This window comes from Zonotrichia albicollis, chromosome 16, assembly GCF_047830755.1.
Source record: "Zonotrichia albicollis isolate bZonAlb1 chromosome 16, bZonAlb1.hap1, whole genome shotgun sequence".
NCBI lineage: Eukaryota > Metazoa > Chordata > Aves > Passeriformes > Passerellidae > Zonotrichia > Zonotrichia albicollis.
This window is the reverse complement of record NC_133834.1, coordinates 13,265,030-13,283,616: the sequence shown is the minus strand read 5'-3', so window position 1 is coordinate 13,283,616 and position 18,587 is coordinate 13,265,030. Positions and strand designations below refer to the sequence as shown.

Below are 18,587 nucleotides of genomic sequence, written 5' to 3'. Positions count from 1 at the left end.
AGTACTGCCTTTTCCAGGAAGAGTCTTTTGAAATATTAACATTTAATAAATGGAAAGTTGCCACCTTCAAGCAATTTAGCTAAATTAATTTAGCTAAATAATTTTTAATTCTAAAATAATTTTTATAATTAATTTAGCTAAATAATTTTTAATTTTTTAATTTTAGCTAATTTAGCTGAATAATAATTTAGCTAAAATTAACATAAATCCTCTCTTATTTGCAAATTGCCTGCTTTATATTTTTTTTCCATACTAAATCATTGGCATTACCAATTGACACCTGATGGAGATAATTTTATACCTTTTCACTCTGAGTTTGGCTGTCCCTGCTTCCCCTGCTGTACTTTCACATGATAATTATGATAATGTAATGATAATTATAACAAACCAGAGGTTGCTGTTCGTTGCACAGAAAGTTTAGGAATCCACCTGTTCCCAGATTTTCCACCCCAAAAAGCAACTGTTGCATTCTCAATGTCCAAATTCAGGCAATAAATAAGAACAAAAATGTTGGCACAAATTAAACTGGAGATAGGACAAAAATGATCTTTATTAAATCCCAGCTGATGCAGAGATTTGAACAGAGGGCCCCTGATTTTGTGCTCCATCACATTTGACACATGGGAGGGTTCTGGAGCATTTTGAGCATTACCTAAACATACAAATGAGGGGTTTTAAGTGTCATTTATGTCCTGATTTCAGCTGGGATAGAGTTAATTTTCTTCCCAGGATCTGTGTTTTGGATTTAGGGTGGTAATAATGTTAGTAACTTAGTGATATTGTAGTTGTTGCTGAGCAGTGCTTATTAAATCTCTAAAATCTAACACGGAATTTGGTCTCTGGAGGCCAAACCAATAAAACAAAAAGAAGAAAGGTGTATTTTTAGCAATTTGCTTGGCTAGATAATAAAAAGAAGTGTCTGATACAGGTGTCTACCTGCATGAATACTGAAAGTCCCATGAGAGTTAGTGGATACCACTTAAAGGAGGAGCCCATACCTGCAGTCTTGGAGAAGGATAAAATAAATTATTTGGAAAACAAAAGATGCAAAGTCCACTGGGCCACAGGAGAGGAGGTTTTAGGCTGTAAACCCAGAGCATCCTGACATCTGTCTCTTGAAGTATTGCTGCTCCTTGTAGGAGCCAGTCCCTGGGTGTGAGATGGGATGATTTGTTAGGCAGCTGCAGGCTGGGGGATTCTATTCACAGCTTTAGTGTGAGAGGGTAATGGCAGTGACTGTCAGAATGAAGGCTTGGGTGCTATTTGCAGCTCTGTGAAAAATCACCTTGTGAGAGCTTTGTTATGCCATTTGTAAAATGCAATGTGTGACGGCTGAGTGCCTCCTCAGATGATGAGAATTACTTAGAAATGAGGGCTGTAAAGGGCACATAAATATAAGCAGCTGTGGTGTAATAGGTAAGATTCCATCTCTGACTCTCACACTTCCCATTCACGACGTGTTTCCGCTTAGGAAAGTGGATTTCAGTGGATTTCTCACTTCCTCTCCTTAGCCTGGCAGACTTATTCAGCTGGAAAACAGCATGCAGAAGAGTTTCTCATATGAAAAAGATGTTTCCTTTATTTGATCCCAAGTGTATTGAAGATGAAGCCAGAAATAGTTATTTCTCCACACTTGGTAGTCATACAAACATTCCCTCCTAATTAATCTTCATGGAAATTAACTGAGCCCCTCCTCCAGTCTAGCACAAACTGGTACTTGGTGAGAGACCCAGGGCAGTAAATGCTGCTTGTGATGAACATTAAGTTATATTTAACAAATTAGAGAGAAAGGTGCAGTGATTAATTGTTGGAGCCTGGTTGAATTGTTCTGCACCTGGGATTGTGCATACAGCTCCATATGGTGCTGCTGGGGAGGGTGAAGGGGCCAAGACTCCTGCACCACCTGAATAAATGTGCCTGAGTTATTCACTTTAATCTCCAGAGCTTGGATAAGGTGTGCTCTCTCTCTGAGGTGGCCACAGCTCAATTGTCTCTGTCTGGTACAGGCACCTTTCTTTATTCATATGCCCTGAGGTTACACACAGCACTGCCTGGCAGAGGAGTTTGTGTGATCCTGGAGAAGTCCAAGTGCCACCTGCCACAAAGATAAATAGAACTGCTGAAACACAGGCTGCTGTGAATGCAACAGAATCACCAACATCTGCTCTGCAGAGAGCAGCAGGCTGTGGGATCTCTGGACGGGTGCCCCAGCCAGGCTGGGCAGTCCCAGCTGCCTTAGCAGAGCATTCAGGGCCGTGATGTCTCCTCAGATCCCCTGACTGAGAGCTTCCCATTCTCTTGATGTGTGTCAGTATTTGCTGCAGGCTCAGCAATCAGAGGATTTTTTAGGTTGGGAAAGAGCTGTAAGGTCAGCATGTCAAACTGCAAACCTCACAGTGCCGAGGCCAGCACTGAGCCCTGTCCCCAGGTGCCTCATCTGCACCTCTGAAATCCTCCAGGGATGGCATCTCCACCCCTCCCCTGGCAGCCTGTGCCAGTGCTTGAGCACTCTGGGAAGAAGGGAGGCTTCAGGTTGCTGAGATCTAGTGCCATGCAGTATGAAAGGATCTGTTGATACTTTTTTTAGTATTTTTCCCCCCAAATTCTCACCTCTGCCATCCCCATCAATGTCAGTGATGACATGGACACTATGGATTGCAGCTTTCTTTTGCCAAAGGAAGTGTAGTCCTCACTCTAGAGGCATGAAATAAATACAGCTAAGTGAAATTATTTCAGTGTCTGAAGTGAAGGGAATTGTTTGCAATTATTTTAATAGAAGTCATGTCATGGAATATCAGATAATCTGATGTTTTGTTCTTTTAACCAGGCTAAGGTGGTCCATGTGGTGCTGGACGGGCACAGCATCTCCCCCCTGGAGGGCTTCCTCATCCGCAAGGGACCAGGCAACTGCCACTTTGACTTTGCTCAAGAAATTCTCTTTCTTGACTATCTCCAGCCCCAGGCAGCTCCTAAAGCACACAGGAGGTAAACCAGGATGTCTTTGTTGTCTGAACCACAGGATTTCTCCTCACTGTTGCACAATTCCCTGCTGGAGCTGCCTGTGTGAGGCTCCTGCATGAAAACATGGAGCACTTAGAGCAGAGCTTCACTTGGTTTTAACCCTGACCAAATTGCTCTGAGCTCTGAGTCTGGTCCAGCATCACAGCTGCAGGTGTTGGGGTGGTGTCTGTGGAGATTTGATTCTTTGGTTTTGTTCTCTTTTTTTTCTGAATGAGCCAAGGGTACATAAAAACTGTGGTTTTGGTTTTTTTTTTTGGCAGGAATGCTTCAAGGACACTGGAACAAGCCAGTATGGACTATGAAGCACCATTAATGCCCTGTGGTTGTATCCTTCCTTGTCATCTGGAATATTTTAGAGTTACATACTGTGATTAGGAGTCCTGAGCTTTATAAATCCAACAATTTTGTGTGCTTTAAAGTATTAACCAGATACCAAGAATATGAGAAAGGCTTCCATAAATATGGCTTAAGAATAAATCAGTGAAATATCATATATGAGTATGTGGCCTGTTCTCAGATCCTCTGGTAGCTTTTTCTCCTGAACTGCAAATAAGAGTGTCTGACATTGTGGGCTGCACAACAATTTTTCAAACTGCAGATTAAATAGCCTGTTAGGACAAAGCTTCTGTACTGATATTTTCCTTAACAGCCTTTTGCTTTTTAGTTATTTTCCAGTTCCAGCTGCTGACGAGTTGGGGTGATCCCTACTACATTGGTTTGAATGGGCTGGAGCTGTTCAATGAGCACGGAGAGCAAATCTTACTGACTGAAAACAGTATCCTTTGCACACCAAGCACCCCTGGCCCTGCTGCTGCACTTTACTCCCTGCCAAATTGCCACAGGGATGAACTTGGCTTCTATTTCTCTGTGTTTTGGAGATGAACCTATTTTCCATATGTTTTTATGGATTCTGTGTATTTCCAGAATGTTTTTTCTCTCAGTGGGATGCATCAACAAAGCAGGACAAAGTTAGAGAAGGGAAGATATAAGAAGGGTGTGGTATTTTCTGCTCTTGATATTTCTTCTGTGGTGGGGGAAGGACCAGAAAGTTTGCTGAGCTATAAATTCATAAGGAAAGACTAAGTTCAGTGCTTTTAAATTTTTTTTTAATGGAATCTTTCATTGTGTCTCAAGAAAGAAATTTTTCATAACTCTTGTTCTGGAGATCTAGGCTGTTATAGATACCCAATGCAGGGATGAAGATCAGTGCTGAGAGTTTGAATTTGATTCAGAGTTCCCTGGATATCCAACAGAGGGAATGAGGGGTGTGTTGGGATGATTGATGTTCTTTAGGATTGCACTTTGTGCTCTGTACCAGCTAAAGTCTTCTAAGAGCTGAAAGCTTCATACCCCACATACAGCTAACATAGTTCAGGTACATGGAAGGAACATTTATTAGCCTCCTGGAAAGAATAAATAGCACAAATGCTGCAGGAATTGTTTGTCTCTAAGGATCCTCACTGCCTAATAAATAGGGAATTCCATGAAATAAAGGCTTTTCCCCAAGTGCTATTTTGATCTTTATCTTGTATGATACGCCCTGAACTCGAGACATTTATAATGGACAAGAAACATTTTAAAATTGAGAAATGGTAACAAATTGTCTTTAAGAACCAGGGATCTTTAACTGACCTGGTTCAGCTCTGCAGTGCAGAACAGAGACAGGTAAAGAACCCTCAGCTGCTTTTGAATGATCAGCTCTCCTGCCTGTGCAGTTGTGTAGGGATGTATTAGGATCCTAAAAGAGCATATTTATCTTAGTGCAATGTTTAATGTGATAATTCACAACTGAATCAAGCTTTTCTTAAACACTTGAGGCATTGCTGTGTCATTCCTTCAATTCTTTATGAATACTTACAGACTTTTACAAAGCAGGACAGGGGGAAATTAATGACCCCCAAACTGGATTGCTCAGGATTCATAATTCTGAAGCCAGTGCCATCCATCCATATTTTTTTCCATGTCTTTAACATTCATATATGTTTTTAATGTAAATGTTCTCTTACAGAGAAAATCTGGTTGCCTGTTCAATGGGGGTTTAATCTTTCCCTCTCAAAGAAATGAAAAAAGATTTTATTACAGATACTGATTTTTACCACAGACCTTGAGAAACTCAAGCAAAACCTAGTCTGACTGATGACTGCCTCCTGCATAGACACTCTTCTTCAGATAGGTTTTATATGAGGAATTTGCACAAGTTTATGATAAAAATATGGGACTTTGTCACCAAAAAGCTGGGAAGTGCCTCTTCCTGCTAATGGAGGTTTATTGATGAACTCATAAGTACATATTTGAGAATAAATTAAATGCAGCTAGTTACTTGAGTCCTGTTTTTAAAAGAAATTGGAATGCCAGAATATCTAAGGGTTGTCCTGCTTTCAAATATGTGCCCCAAGTTCTTCAGCTGTGCAGTCCTGGGAGTTCTGCTGTAGTGATGAAAACTCATTCAAAGAGTTGGGAACAGCACAGACTTTTAAATCTGGTGTTTCTAAAATATCCATTTTTAGGTTATTTATGCTTAAAAGTTTTTTTTCAGATATTGCTGCTTTTCCAGATAGTGTCAACATTTTAGATGATGTATCTGGAGACATCCGGACTCCAGACAAGCTGATTGACAGAGTGAACGACACCACTGATGGCAGGCACATGTGGCTGGCACCAGTTCTTCCTGGTTTGGTACATTTTCCCTTTCCATTCTGTTCTAATCATGTGTGGGGATGGAACTGGAAGCATGGAAGAAAAAGGAAGCATATAGAATTCAGAGCTAAATTTGATTTTAGTAACAGATGCTAAATCATGCTTTTTAGAAGTTGTTTTTATTGCAGCCTCTCTGCGCAGCACAGGCAGCAGCAATGGAGGTTCCCAGGTTTGTCATTTCCTCTCTCCATGGGGCAACAGCAGAAGATTTTCCAGAGATGGGTTTTGGGTCACTGTGACAAAGATACTGATGAAGGAGTTCTGTGCAATAAACACCTTTCTGGTGCTTTTCAGCTCATTTTTACAAAATACAATGAATGTTGTTCCAGCAGTGAGAAATTCTTTTTTAATCTCATTATCTATGTTGAATTCAAATTTGTAGATTAGAGATGGCAGACTTAGTGTTTCATGTCCTAAGGCCACAGATGATTCAGCCTTTTAGAAGTCTCAGGTTTAATAGCTGGGATATCAAAAATCTAAACAGGAAAAATAGATAAACTTAGATGATTTCTGACCTTGTTTTGGGAAAGGAAATTTTTTAGGGACCTGTAATGGACATAATTAAGGTGGTTTTATTTCTTATAACAAAATGGATTTAGAAAGAAATCAAAGTAAACATGACATGTGGTAAGTTATCACTTACTGTGTTGGTGAACTCCTCACTCCAGATGTTGCAGTTATTAATTAAATATTAAAAATAAGGAATTGTTAATTTATATCATGATGTGTTGTAATGAAGGGCTATAATTAAGGTAAAGCTTTTAAGTATACTTGGGAATAGTGAGTGCTTGCATTTCCTAGGGAAGTGGAAGGTCTGTGTGAGGCTGGAGGCTCCTGCTGTGCACATCCCAGATCTTGAATCCTGGCAATTTGATGGGATGCTCAGATGTCTCTTATAACAGGATGACTGATTGATTTGACAGCCATCTGAGTGTGCTCATGTCCTTACAAAAGACATGCTTGCAGAGGCTCTTTCACTTGGGAAAAAGGAAAATAACAAGCTCTGGAATTCTCTCTCTTTGTGTTGTTCTGCCTGACACCAAAGTACTGCAGAAGAGCACAAAATACCAGTATTAAAGGGTAAATTGATAATGTGTGAAATGCAGGAGGCAGAAGCCATTTAATGGTGTTTTCTGTCCTTGAACTGTAGCAAATTACACCTCTGTGAGATCCACAGAGTACTTTTCCCTCCTCCCTCTCCCTGGGATGGTTTTTGAGCTGGAAGGTGCTGGATGGAGCAATCAGCTATTGATGCTCAGCCTCTGGAGCTGGGCTGAACCAGAGCTATGATTGCTCCCATCCTCAGTGCAGGCTGCCTGGAAAGCTGCTTTAACTCTTTGATGTGTTAGAAGCTTCAAAAGCTTGAGGGAATTGGTATTATAGCCTTTCTTTTCCTTCCTAAGTGGCTTTTCCTTTTTAATTCTGAAAGTGGTTTCCTGTTTTTCACATTCATTACTTACATAAGCAGAATTTGAATTGTTTGTTCTCCTGTAACTGATTGTCATTTTTATTCTTTTGTTTGAATGGATTTTTAATCAAATATATCATTTGCTGTGGGATTAACAGTTGTTGTTGGAGACAATGCTCCAGTTGTCTCATGGAAAATCACAGATGCAAACATTTCTATTGATCCAATCTACCTTTCTTTCTTCAGTAAAAAAAAAAAAAAAAAACCCAGCATAATGATTTAATATAACCTACAGTATCTTCTCTAGTACATCAAAGGATTAAAACTTCAGAGGACGCTAAAGATGAAGCTTAAGATATGTTGATCCGAAGTTGATATAGTGGCTCATAAAAGGAAAAGCATGGAATTAACTGTAACAGGCAAGATTGGTTTCCTGCCTGCCTAATCTTTGGTCTTAACATCTTGACATTAACGTCACTGAAAGGCAGATGAATAATACCTCCAGCAGTAATTGTTTAGCAAGCATCTGGAGGATTGTCTCTAAATTCCTGGTAGTATAACTCACACAAAAAAATGCAAAATTTCTGCAATAGCTTGCAGGGCATACAGGGGAGATTTTAGTCTTGCAAATAGAAAAGTGGATTTCATTCATATTTGGTAGAAAGGGAGGGAATGGAATGGAATGGAATGGAATGGAATGGAATGGAATGGAATGGAATGGAATGGAATGGGATGGAATGGGATGGGATGGAATGGAATGGAATAAAATCATGGATTCATAGAGTGGTTTGGGTTGGAAGGGAACTTAAAAATCATTCAGTTCCAATCCCCTGCCACAGACAGGGACACCTTCCACCATCCCAAGTGCTCCAAGCCCCATCCAGCCTGGCCTTGGACACTTTGAGGGACCCAGGAGCAGCCACAGCTGCTCTGGGCACCCTGTGCCAGGGTCTCCCCACCCTCCCAGGGAACAATTCCCTCCCAGTGTCCCATCCATCCCTGCCCTCTGGCAGTGGGAAGCCATTCCCCTTGTCCTGGACCTCCATCCCTTGGAAATTATCTCTCCATGCAGAATGGAACAGAACAGAAGAGGCACCAGCTTGTCTTACCCCTAAGGCCATGTCTGCATTTGGTTTGTGAAATACTCATTGAAAGTGTCTCCCTCCCCTTCCTCCAATTTCCAGGCAGTCCTGGATGACAAGAATGCTCCAGATCTCATCTTCTGTGCTTTTGAGAGCAGCTGTGGGGTACAGGCAACATCTGGGAATTATCAGCAGGGATGATAGCTGAACTTCCATCCTCAGCATCAGTTATCTCTCCTCCAGCTATATTTCTTTAAAAATGAACCTCTTTTGATGTAACATGCATGAGAATTCAATTGCTTTGGGGACTTTGTGCTGTTAAATATAAATTAATTCTCTTTTGCAGGTGAATAGGGTATATGTCATTTTTGATGTACCTACCACTGTGTCAATGATCAAGTTATGGAATTATGCCAAGACACCTCAGAGAGGTGTGAAGGAGTTTGGTGTAAGTAATTTTCCTGTGCATTTTGTATGTCCTGGTGAGTCAGCTGCCTCCATTCTGAATGTGTTCTCACAGTTTGTTGAAGTGTGATTCCATGTAATCTCAAAGGATGGGATTCATCTCATTTAACTCTGCATTTAATATTAAAATGACTAATCTATGCCAGTCATCTGTCCTCCCTTTTTTTGTCCAGGGAAGGAAAACTTTATGTGATTTTTCTCTTAGATAATTGTCTTAAGACAGGATAACACTTGCCTTTTTCCACTAACTGTAGAGTAGGCCTGGAAGAGTAGTTTGAACTACAAACCCAAGTTTTAGACAGCTGAAGTGAGGTGAGATTCATTAATTCCCAGATTTAAGAGTGATTCACTCCAATGAATAGAATGGCAATTATGTAAAACACGAAATACATTTTTAATTACCTACTTGAAAGCTGCATTAAAAAACATCAGTGACAAGATAAAAAACTTAGGGGGGAAAAAAAAAGTCAAACTGCAGCAGCAAATAGAGAGAGATGGAAGTTTTAAGGGACAAAAGCTAAATTAATGAAACAAATAGGGCAAAATGCTTTTTAGAGACAACTGCTGAAAGCAAGGCCTGATTTCTTGATGGATTTTTGGTTTATTTCTTCAATGTTTGTAGCTTCTGGTGGATGATCTGCTGGTGTACAATGGGATTCTGGACATGGTGAGCCATGTGGTGTCAGGCATCCTCCCCACGTGTGACCCTGTGGTGCCCTACCACACCATCCTGTTCACGGATGATGAGAGGATTTGCCACCAGGAGAGGAGAACTGTGATCAGGTATGGCACTGGGTCTGGCTTGGGACAAAGAATTTTGCCTTTAAAAACTGGTTTGATGTGACTGATGTCAGCAGTGTGTGTATTGCTGAGGAAAATCCCCCCCAGAGCATCCCTGGCCTCACTTAAGGAGGAATAAGATTTTTAGATATGAGGACCAAATTACCAGCTTTGTTTGCAAGCATCTTTTAGCACTTCCTGGTGTTCATGATTTATATTTACATCTGTTTTCATGAAAGCCTGTAAACACAAAATTAAAAAGTTGGGCTTCCTTAGAGAAGGATTAATAAATCCCAATGTTATTACATTAGAGGGAGAAAAAATAGAAAGTTCATGAAAAAACCAACCATGAAAATTAAAGAAAATAAACTCCTCTGATTTGACACAAATGCTAATTAAGAAGCCAGAATTCTACTATTTTATAAACAGTCTAAAATAATGAACTTCTAAAATGAGAAATAAATTGCATTTGGCGGAATGATGATTTAAAACCACTAAGTTGGCAATCTCATGGAGAATGTGATGAAATACAGTGAAAAATGCACTTACATTTAGAAGGTCAGGATTGGTAGGATCTAAAAAACAGTCCCTGGCAAGGAAAGTAAAGATTTGAAAGAATAATTTATTTAAAATGGGATTGAAAAGTGAAAAAATGAAAGCTTATAGAAATGAACACTTTCTTACATGTTGGACAGCTGACAAATAGAGTTTTTTGCACATGCATCACTTGGAAAAAAAGGCAAGTTTTGCATTTATAAATGGTGTGTGATCCCCCAGAAGGATATTCAAACATTTAGAAATAAGCAGAAGGAACATGAGATGCTCTGAATAAAGACAGAAGTTCACATTTGCCTGCAGGGTTTGTTTTCTTGTGTTTCCCTGAAGCATTGGCTGTTGGCCACTGCTCCTGCCAGAGGTTAAATAAGTGATTATTGTTTGGATGTGTTGTGTTGGACCTGTGTTTTGTAAGAGTTGCTGTGTTGTCATGGTAAAACTTGGAGGTGAACAATTTCTCAAAGTGAAAAAGTCACTGAAATGAAAATGCCTTGAGGAAATGAAAGTTTTGAGAAAATTTTCAGTGGGACAGAAAAAGCAGGAGAATGGGAAACAGACCTTTACTTTCCTCAGCTTCAGATCCTTCTATGAGTAAATTTTTTTACTGAAACCAGGGAATCACAGATCTTTTTTACATAACTTCCTTTGCACATATTTATAAGACACATGTCCTTTGATCTACTTTAAAGAGGAGTTTTTGGGGTCACAGACACTGCATGGTCTCTTTTCCAGCTGAGCCTCTTCTCCTTCAGACTCCTGGGCAGGAATTTTGTTGCTCTTTCTTCCCAGCCTGGTCTGCAATCATATTTTCTCTTTTTTTTCATCTCCCTCCCTGCTAAAATACAGGGTACTCCAGCAGCAATGGAAGACATGCTGGATAATATCCCTTCATTTTCAAAATGCTCTGGAGCTTTTGGATACTGTTTGTGATGTTGGCCTGTTCTCTTTCACATGGCATTGTTCAGGATTTTATGAACCTGAACTTGAGTCTGATATCATCATCAATAGTTTAAGTTTTGGTTTGCTTCAGTATTGGCTCTTCTGCTTCACTCTGACAGTTTGAGGGACATTAAGTTTTTCTTCAGAAATAGAAACCCATTTTGTGCAGTATTTGGAGAGAAAATAAAAAATACACTTCCTTTATTGCAGAGGCACAAATGGTTTTTTTTTTTTTGGTCTACGTGAAAAGGAGATTTGATTAGTGATGTTTTCCTTACCTTTCAATTCAGCTCATGTTTTTTCCTGTAATTTGTTTATTTTAATTTACCTTTGAAGTTATTACTTTTTTCCCCAAAAAGAAATGGTTAAAATTTTGCAAGCAAAAAAAGCCTGCAAGCTTTTAAAAAAGCCTGCAAGCAAAACTTGTCACAGTAAATGAATTTCGTTTAGTTCAGAAAAGTTTCAAATACTGCTCTTTCAGAATTAGAAAGCAGTGTGGAAGCTCCATATGAGGATTTTTATACCCCCTTTGTGCTCTGATTTAAAATCTCACTTTGCTTTGTGGTTCAAGCTGTGTAGGCAGGCTGGAAAATTGTAGAGTGAATATGATATTTATATTTGAATGTGTGCCTGAATGAATGCCACTAATTAAAACTGGCAGGAAATCCTTCAGGTGGATGAGGACAGGATAATTCCTGTGTGGGTAATCCTGTGTGCTGTGGCTGTGCTGTGGAGCTGTTGAGCTTGCAGGACTCCAAACATCCCTTCTTTGGTATCCTTGTCCATAATTTTTATTCATAATAACTCTCATAATTTTGCCCAATGTTGATGATTTTGGCCCTTGTGCTGATTTCAATCTTTTCAGCAATCATGTGGGGGATCAGGATGTACGAATGATGAATGAAAATGAGATTGTCACCAGCAGCAAAAAGAAACAAGTTGTGGCTGATCCGGGTGAGTTCTGCCTTCCACATTTTTCTTCTGCTCAATTCCTGCAGACACAGTGTGGATAATGAGCATTGTTACAGCCCTAAACTGGGAAAAGTGGGAAGTCTTAATGTATATTTAGCTCTGCTTTTTCTGTCATAAAAAGACAAACTGCAAATTTCATCATCTGGTGGGTTCCTACTCTGTATCTAAATCTGAAAGGGGATGATGTGGTTGTGGCTCACAGCACCACAACTGCAGAAATCCTCAGCAAGGAAACTGGCTGAAGATAAATTGAAAATGGCTGTTAATTGTGCAGGCTCATTGATAGCTTTTGGAATAAAAAGCTCTTTGCATCCCCACTGGCCTTTTAAGCAGCTTCAGAGATGGTTCAGATGTGTCTGAGAATCTGCTTGTGGCTCTTGAGCAGACCCAGACTCACAGTGAGTGTAACAAGGGGGGAACCCTGTTGACTCTGTTCCTCCCACTGTCTTTCTGGTTGGTCTTTTTGCTTACCAAGTGATAATTAAAAAGACAACCTCTCTTTTTTTCCCAAGGAGAAAGACTAGATTGTATTTATAGTCTGAAGAGTACCAGTCATTCATTGTAAATTACTCAGAATAGCTCCCTAAATACATCTCAAATTCTCAGCCAAGCTGGTATATTCATGATTGGTTTTCTCTCCTGAGCATGACACTTTCTCCAATTAGTTCTCTAGAAAGTGTTACAGATATTATTTGATGGCTTTTAATAACAGTTCTGTAGGAGAAGGATTTGAAATGCCATTGCCTGTGAAAAAATAGCTTGAAAGTTATTATATTTAACAATACTTGTCAAAAGTATCCTGGACATCTCTGTGCCCACTGGAGTGGCCTCCTGGCTTCCAGAGCAGACCTGTCCAGTGAAGAACAGCTGTCATTGCCATGGCCATCGCAGCTTTGCCAGCTCTGAGGACACAGAGCCTCTGAAGTCACCAGCTGAGGGTGCCAGTTGCCCTCTGCCCCATGTCCCCTCTGCAGTCCTGGCTGGTATCAGCCACAGAGGGTGTTGATAACACATTTATGGAATGATTTGGGTTGGAGGAGATCTCAGGGGGCTCCCTTCCTGAGGGAGGGTCCAGCCTCCTACTCAGGATAGTACCAACCCTGAATTCAGAGCAGCATGCACAGGAAAGGAATTCCATGGGGCTGTGGAAGAGCTGGCAGCACTCAGTGTCACAAACATCACTGGGAAGGGGAGCTCTGCTTCATTCTGGGGTGGAAAGAGAAATGGACATTTTTGTTCCTCATTTTACTCCATGTTATTTTACTACAGTTAGTCCTAAAGCTGCCCTTCATCTTCCTCAACAGCTCTGCGCCCCAAAACCTGCATCAACGAGAAAGGACAGCAGAGGAGGAAAAGATAACAAGGAAAGTCCTGGATGCATCCAGCCCTAAGAACTGCACTCCAGCTCTCCAAAATCTGCATATCCAAATGGAAGATTTTCTATGTCTGCTGCTGCTGAACCACCTCCTCTTGTGAGAGGCAGTTTTATTTGCTACAGGAATTTTTTTCAGAATGAAATCTGAAGCATGAATTCAGTTTCCTGGGGTTTTTTTTTGGTCATGATCTGTCTGAATTTCCCCCTTATCTCTTAATTGAAAATCCAGGGAAGAAGGAACATAAAGGAGAGAGTGAGAACCTTTCTGCTGACAACTGTTCTGCCAAGCACTGAGAACTTGGGTTAAGCAGGATTGCCCACAGGTTTTTTAGATTATTTCTAAAGCTTTTATTCCTAAATCCTAGCTGGATGATCATGAAGATCCTCACTGGAAGGAGGTGTTGCTTTATTTCTGATGCCTGTAAATAGTTCTCCGGGAAATGCACTTATTAGAGGAAATACTCTTTAGCTGTCTGTCTCTGGGCATGTTTTGGTGCCAGGGCTGTCTGCAGGAGCTGCCACTGTTTCTGACACCTAGACAGGTTCCACTGGGCTTGCAGAAATGTGATGGATGCTTTTAGGAAGTAGAGATCAGGAAGTGGCTTTATCAAGGTTTAATAAGTGCATTTCAGCTGTCACCTTTTCATGTTTTGCAGTGAAATAATTATTTCTTTCATCATTTCACTACCATGGAAAAATCAAGTGAGGTGTTTTGCCTGGAGTGCCATTGACAGGCGCTCTGCACATCCTTCAGAGTTCTCCTGCTACAGAGCAATGTTTTTTCCTCCTATTTTGCCTGAGTTTTTATGAACAAGGAGGCCATGCCTCTGTGCTGCACTAACCAGATGTTGCCAGCAACAGATCATCACTTCTGAGAAATGGTAAATGCCTTTTAATTAGCTGAAGGTAAGGAGAGAAGTGCATTTTTAAACAAAAATACCCTGCACATCTAGTCATTTAAATAAAAACTCTGACCAAGTAAAAATGCTGCAGGATTTGCTATGCAAATGTACTGTTCCCTGAAAACTTGGTGTTTGTGACAACCTGTAAATCTCTTCCATGGATTCTCATTTAGAACTTGCTCATTGCTGTGATTCTGTGATTGTTTCCAGAGAGAGCTGAATGCTGAAGTCAGGATGTGCTTTTACACATAAACCAGAGATAGTGGTGCAGCTCAGTTTGGAATCAAACTGTGCTGCTTCCCTTTCTGCCCTGTCACGAGTGTAATATCTTGTATATTTGCTTATTAAAACTTCACTGCTGTTGCCTGAGCTGAAAGGACACAAGATACCAATGCATTTCCCAGGTTTCTATGTACTGATGGAGCAAAAGAATTTATTTTGTACTAAATACAAACTACTTTACTTTTAAATGTAAAATAGTGTGTGTGAGTACATTGTACTTTGTTTAAGGGCTCTTCCCAAGCTGCACTGACTAAAGAACCCCCTTGTTCTGAGAACTCTCCCCTCATTTGTTTCTGGTGTAATTCTACCAAAAACCAAGTGCTAATTTTTGCCCCAAACCATATAAGAGGCAACTCCAAATGAAAAAGAGGAGGAGCTGAGAGGAGGGGTACTGGAAGGGCTCAGAGCAGATATAAATGTCTGTGTTTGGAAGGGGAGAGGTTGTAGCAAGGTTTTCAAGGCTTAAGGCACAATCTCAGATTTGTCATGTAGGCAATCTCTGGATGGGATGGGGCCTGTCACATTGTTTGTTCTTCTGAGAAAATTGCATTGGATGTGCAGAGAAATGAATCCTGCTGTTTCCTGGCACTGAACAGCATCTCTCTTATTGATCTGAAAAGGCAAGAGGGGGAGAGGATTTCCTGTGCTCACCTGTCTTCTCTGGGTCTGTCTGGAGCAGCTCAAATCCTCCATGGTGGGCTAATGATTTTTCAACCCTAATGCTCCAGTTTTGGAAATTATTGCAAACTATTTAATCAAGATCAGATAGGTCACAGTTCTCTCTATATTTCCCTGCCACCAAGTCTTCCTCACCTCAGCTCGTGACTGCAGCCAATTTTCAACTCCTTTTGCCCCTGGAAATCTGTACCCAGTGCAGCTGGTCTGGCATCTGCCACAGAGTGCAGTGGCTTCAACATTTCCATCCCCTCCCAGCTCCCTTGGACCCATTCAGATTCCCCACAGCTGCCACATTGTGTGGAAAGAGCATGGTAGTCTTGAAAATCTTTTAAAAGATTGTCAGGTTGTGGAACATCCTCCCCTGCAGTGTCTGTGTGTGAAAGAAGGGTTTGCCAGGCTGCTGTCTGGGATGACAGAAACCACCAAGGCACAGCCTCATGGACTCCCTGGTTCCAGTCAGTTATTCCAGAGAGCAGCAGAATGTTTAGAAAATACTTCATTCATCTCTGTGGGGTAGGAGCTGTCAGTGTTTGCCCTCCTAATTGGAGCTGAGATGTAATGACCCTTTATAGAACCAAAGATAATTAAGAGTCCTAGTCAGCCCTATACACTCAAACATAGACACTTGACTCATTTCTTCAGTGAATCAGGGTTAAAAAAAGACTTTATTCAATTTTTCACCTTTTTTTTAAACTAACTCCTCACAAGTACATTCATGTCAGACTGGCATTTACAGGAGGGACAAGAGGAAGAGTAAACATGCAATCAAGAAAATCCCCACAGAGCTCTTGAGTCAATGTCAGGCACAGTTTCATCAGGAGGAATTCAGCAAGGATGTGCCCAGTAACATCATTTGACATTGTCAAAAGCACAGCAAAGGAAAAGGAAGGATTCATATGAATTCTTGCTGAAGATACTGATGTAAATGAATAAAGTTTCACCCAATTTCAATATCTGGGCCCTGCAAAGACCTTCATGCTATAGTTGCTCACCTTTACCTGTTGTGGTTGGATTTAAAGGGCTTGGATCAAGATAACAGAAATCAATTTGTTTGTCCCACAGTGACACTGAGAAGGGCAGAGGATAAAGAAATAATCTGTAAGGAAGTACATGCCAGGCTGCCTACTTTTTGATCTGGAAAAAGATATTTTTGTCAGTGTTCACAGTGTAATCTGAGATGCCTGGGAAAGCCTGCAACTTTTCAATTTCTGCCTTTTTGTGCTATAATCCAGGAGCATTTAAACAGCAGACAGAGGCACCTGTCCCTGGAAAAGGGAGCAAGCGGTGGTGCAGGGTGTGAAAGGCAGCACAGAAGACATTGAAACCTGTGTATTCCTGAGTCAGGACACTCATCCTGTGTATTCCTGAGTCAGGACACTCATAGGAGCTACATCCAGCAGCTGAATGAAACTGAGCCCTGCTCATGGTTTGGGCTGCACTGGGCCATGAATTGCACTGCAGCTTCCTGCTCAGGTGGTGCTGTTCTCGAAAATCTGCTCCTGCTGCACTTGTGCCATGTCCCTGCTGTGTCACTCCCCTGGGGATGCCCAGCCCTGCCCCACCAGGGATGTGCTGGGCTGTGGCACCGACAGTGCCCATGAGGGACTGGGTGGGGGTCTTGGAACACCCTGCAATGGCCAGGGACAGGAGCTGCTGCCCCAGCTCTGAGGGAGAGAGCAGTGCATGAAGGAGGTTGAGTGGAGTCTTGAAGCTTTCTGAAATTTCCAGGAAATGCTCATTTCCCAGCAGAAGCCAGGCAGGAGCACACATGAAGGGCTGTATTGACAGCTGGGTTCTGCCACATGCTGGGAATAAAGTCAGCTTTCCTTTGATTGATTGTGAAAGAAGCATTTCCCACATTCCCTCCTGCTCTCTGCTGTCCTCCCTGCTGGATGCAGGTCCACACCATCCAGTGGTGGGAACCCAAACCTTTTCTAGGTGCCTTGGGCTGCCCTCTGTCTGCTGGGGCTGCTGATCCAGGGGGCTGAGCTCCAACAGGAGCTGCTCTTCTGCTAAAGTCACCGAAGCAGCCAAATCTCTTCCAACATTCTTCAAGAAATGTGAACAACAGACACCACGTGGTGATGGCCTCACCATTGTCCTTCACCAGGTACTGAAACTGCACCCTGCAGCATCCTGGGCTCCCTTTTAGCTTAGTTCCCATCATGACTATCCTTTAGCTGCATCGCCATGCTTAGAAGGTCAATTTGTCTGCCAAAACCATTCTGAAAGTGCTGCTCAAGAGTCACTCTTTGCCTTGTTGGGGTGACCAACCCATTCCACTCTCCAGACATGTGCTCAGATGTGCTGCAGGATTAGTTTAATTTCTTATATTTCCATAGGAGGGGCACTTGCTCTGAGATCTGGGGTGTCACCCACTCCTGTGTCACAGCACTGTTTGTGTTGGGTGCTGTTTTTGGGGATGGCAGTGCTGTGTTCTTGCAGGGCTGTTGTGTGCCCAGAACTGCTGTAGGAGAACTGTTCATTTTGGGGCTGTCTCCTCTGAGGAGCAGAGAGGGCGCAGTGACACCCTGGTAGGGAGCACTGTGACACCCTGGGAGGACACTGTGACACCCTGAGAGGGAGCACTGTGACACCCTGGGAGGGTGTTTGCTGTTTCTGCTTCCCTCTGTGGGCTGACCCTGCTGCTCAGAGCACGGGAAGGGAGGGACTTCCTGACTTCCCTCTTTGCCCATTTCTGTGACTATTTGCTTGTTTGCTGAGAGATGACTTAGAGCCCATGTGAGACACAAACATCCCTTTATCACACTGCTTGTATCACCCTAATGGAATTCTGTCAGCTGAGGATAAAATGTGGACTAAGAAAGCAATTATAGAGTGAATCTCCAAGCTGCAGGAAGAGCTGAGAGATGGGGACCCAGTGCCCAGCTGGAGTAATTTCTTGTCCAACTGCCCTCTAAATCTTGCTGGGAAGAGATCAATTTTCCACCCTTGTCTGACAGCATCAGTTCCCTTCACCCTGGCTCAGGACCCTGTGAAGTGCTGCAGTGTTAAAGATCTGGGCCCAAAAGGAAACACTTGCAATTGGTGACTCCCTTCTTACTGACCTAGGAATTCCTGGAGAAGGGGGAAATCAAACCTTCTGTCTGCCATCTCTGTGGTGTTCCCTCCCTGAGCTGCTGCCTGAAGGAGAGGACTGACCATCCCAAGGAGCAGGAGGGTAGGAGTTTCCCAGCCTGGAATAATATTGCTGCCTCCACCCATGGCTCACTGCTTTGGCTTTAATTAGGAGAGGAAAAGCACCTGACCTGTGAGCTGCTCTCCCCAGGTGTCCTGGTTATTTCTGGAAGGTCTCAATTATGCAGTGAGACCACAGAGAGATCCTGCCTTCAGCTTTCAGCTTGCTCAAGGTCTCTTTGGGTGTGACTAAAATCAACTTGACTCTCAAAGTCTTAGTGTTGATCTCTGCT

At 42.0% G+C, this 18,587-nt stretch overlaps 1 protein-coding gene across 9 annotated transcripts in view; it reads left to right on the top strand.

Annotated features, from left to right (window-relative positions):
• Positions 1-18,587, top strand: part of KATNIP (katanin interacting protein) — a 60,687-nt gene extending 42,100 nt beyond the window's left edge. For all 9 annotated transcript variants that reach the window (XM_026796475.2, XM_074552823.1, XM_074552826.1 and 6 more), the window contains 8 exons: positions 2,828-2,985; positions 3,282-3,346; positions 3,686-3,796; positions 5,558-5,697; positions 8,555-8,656; positions 9,296-9,456; positions 11,813-11,901; positions 13,224-18,587. In XM_026796475.2, the coding sequence (XP_026652276.2) occupies positions 2,828-2,985; positions 3,282-3,346; positions 3,686-3,796; positions 5,558-5,697; positions 8,555-8,656; positions 9,296-9,456; positions 11,813-11,901; positions 13,224-13,279 (882 nt within the window). In that variant the 3' untranslated portion in view covers positions 13,280-18,587. The remainder of the gene's footprint in view (positions 1-2,827; positions 2,986-3,281; positions 3,347-3,685; positions 3,797-5,557; positions 5,698-8,554; positions 8,657-9,295; positions 9,457-11,812; positions 11,902-13,223) is intronic.